This window comes from Orycteropus afer, unplaced genomic scaffold (genome assembly GCF_000298275.1).
Source record: "Orycteropus afer afer isolate SDZICR_OR568_19922 unplaced genomic scaffold, OryAfe1.0 scaffold00035, whole genome shotgun sequence".
In the NCBI taxonomy this organism is placed as follows: domain Eukaryota; kingdom Metazoa; phylum Chordata; class Mammalia; order Tubulidentata; family Orycteropodidae; genus Orycteropus; species Orycteropus afer.
Window position 1 is genome coordinate 17,575,433 of NW_006921622.1, and position 3,030 is coordinate 17,578,462.

Here is a 3,030-nt window from a genome sequence, read left to right on the forward strand (position 1 = left end):
CAATGACATGAGACAAAGTATATGTGAACTGCTGTATGAAAAGTGAATTTACTCTGTAAATCTTCACCCAAATCCTAAAAAAAAAAGTATCAGGTGGTTCTAGTTGATGACCATGTTCTCAAATTCTCTTCTGGTTATGCCGGTCATTAGTTTGTGTGTGTGTTTGTAGATTTTACCACCACCACGTAACAACAACAACTGTCTTCCTAAGAAGCTCTGGTGGCGCAGTGCCTGAGACATTTGACTGCTAACTATAAGGTTGACAGTTCAAACCCATCAGCCACTACATGGAAGGAAGGTGGGGCAATCTACTTCCATAAAGATTTACCGCTTTAGAAACCCAGTGAGGGTCACTGAGTCGAAATCTACTCAATGGCAGTGGGTTTACTCTATTTGTAGCACCTAAAACAGTGCTCTGCATGTGGGTGAATTTATTTTGAGTGAGTTCAGAGGACACAGTTCTTACTTAACTTCACAGAAACAATAGTGATTTTGATACCTTCATCTTAGCAGCCTTCTCCAGCTGTGCTAACCGCTCTACGGCTTTCTCCTCAGCTCGTGGTCAAGGTGCACATGAATGATAACAGCACAAAGTCATTGATGGTGGATGAGAGGCAGCTGGCCCGAGATGTTTTAGACAACCTTTTTGAGAAAACTCATTGTGACTGCAATGTAGACTGGTGTCTTTATGAAATATACCCTGAACTACAAATTGGTAAGTCCATCCCCTGACAGAGGCTGTTCGTCAAAAACTTTACTTTGTTTACATTGGGTACTTTGTTATGGGCTTTGGTTTATTTGTAAGAAGAGTTTGTTCAAGGATATAAAAGCAAACCAAACTCACTGCCATCAAGTCAATTCTGACTCATAACAACCCCGTTTTCAGTTTCCAAGTTAGTAAATCTTTATGAAAGTAAATTGCCCAGTCTTCCTTCCATGGAGTGGCTGATGGATTTGAACTGCCAACTTTCTGGTTAGTAGTCAAATGCCTTAGGGATTACACCACCAGAACTTCTTTCAAGGATATGAACACATTGCAAATATCACTTCTCTTAGGCTAGATCAAGCGTGTGCCTCTTCATCTGTTTGTGGTGAAAAGACTCAGATTATAGCAGGTGGCCAGAACTTGGCAGATGTAAACAATATTGACACTTCTCTAGTGGTTCCTAGGGAAAGACAGTGGTGACAGGATGATACTTCTTACTGCATGCTTATTAAGCTGAGCACATTGTGGTAGGACCTGGATATCTGTCAGCTAATGTCACTCTAGAGTTAGCTGCTTTCAGCTATAGTATGGCTCTGCCACAGGCTCGTATCAATAGTCATTCCTCCTACCCTTTCACTTGTTCTGTGACACTTTGACTAGTTGGGGAGGTTCCACCCCAGAGAACAAAGAACAATTGGTAGAAATTTATGTAGTTTAAAACAAAAAATGACAAAACTTAAGTTATTAGTGGTTACTAGGGAGCTCTGGTGGCATAGTACCTAAGGCATTTGACTGCTAGACAGAAGGCTGGCGAGACAAACCCACCAGCCACTCCTCGGAAGGAAGGTTGGGCAATCTATTTCCGTAGTGATACCACCTCGGAAACCCAAGGAGGGGTCATTATGAGTTGGATATGACTCGATGGCAGTGGGTAGGAGCAGGAGGAAGGGGAGAAAAAAGGAGAAATTGTTTAGGAAACATTGGGTTTCTGTTTATGGTGGTGGGAATTTGGCAATGAATATGGTGATGGCTGCACAACATGATTAATATAATTGATGTCACTAAGTTGTACATGTGAAAAATGTTAAATTGACAAATGTTATGTTACATATTTTTACCAAAAAAACTTAAAGAAATACTCTGTTACTTCTCATTATTAATGTCACTCTAAGGACAGTTGTCTGCAGGAGAGCTTAATGGAACATAGCATTATTTGCATTAGAAGCTTTAGATAAAATCTTTTTTTCTGGAGAAATGGTCTATACTAAAACAACCCCTTAATGTTTTCTTCAACTCTCAGTCAAGTAGAGAAATGAGAGCCTTCCTGTATGCTTTAACTCTGGTTCTATCCATAAGCTGTTTATAGAGTTTTAGGAGTGATGTTTTAGAGCATTCATGTATCACACAATTTCATTGAAAGTTGTTTAACCACTCTCTGCCTCAATAGTCCTCTGTGGTAGTTCAGTTTGTGTGTCAACTTGGCCGGGCCTGGATGAGTGGCTGGGCAGCTGGATGTAGCATTCCCCATGATGAGACTGGTAATTAACTCCATGGTGGAATCTACTGTGAGCAGCTGAGTAGCTGCCTTAGGGAATGTGGTCTGCTTCCTGTATTTAAGCAGAAGCCTTGGGAAATGGTCTCTAGCTTATGGGACACTTGGATCCTGCATGTAGCCATGTCATTATTCAGCAGCCTACCATGCTCTGTCAACCTTGGGACTTACAATGGACTTAAATTAATGGCCTGCCGTGTGGTTTGGTAATATCGAGACTGTGTCTTTTTACTTGTCAACCTTGGGGCTTCTCAGCCTCAGAAGCTGTCTGAGTGAAGAAACTCCTCTAGCTCCAGTGGGCCAGGAGCAGGAGGCAATTGGACCCCAAGGTTGAGGGGCTTTCACCCAGCCCCTAGAGCCTGGCACTTTGAACTTGGACTTAAAGCCTCCAAAGCCGAAGAGACTAAACTCCTGTTTGTTAAGGCCTTGCCATTTGTGGTATATATTCCTGTCAGAGCAGCTCTAGGTAACCAGAACATCCTCCTTACAGATAGGGGTGTTTGCCTCTGCCTGGGGTTCTTTAAACTAAAAAATGCTACTATGAAAAAATAGAAATGCTTGACTATTGTCACTATATTGTAGATTATTCCTCCATGTTTTTGATGAAAATAAGTTAAAGTCCTGGCACTGAAGAATAAACATAATGTTGTTGTTGTTGTTATGTGCCATCAAGTTAAACCCGACTCATAGCGACCCCTCCTTGGGTTTCCGAGGCAGTATCACTACGGAAGTAGATTGCCCCATCTTCCTTCCGAGGAGTGGCTGGTGGATT

The 3,030-nt window shown here is 41.9% G+C and overlaps 1 protein-coding gene across 1 annotated transcript in view; it reads left to right on the forward strand.

Moving 5' to 3' along the window:
• Positions 1-3,030, forward strand: part of LOC103193236 (amyloid beta precursor protein binding family B member 1 interacting protein) — a 114,061-nt gene that overhangs the window by 39,042 nt on the left and 71,989 nt on the right. The window contains exon 5 of the mRNA XM_007936380.1: positions 556-715. Coding sequence (XP_007934571.1) covers positions 556-715 — 160 coding nt within the window. The remainder of the gene's footprint in view (positions 1-555; positions 716-3,030) is intronic.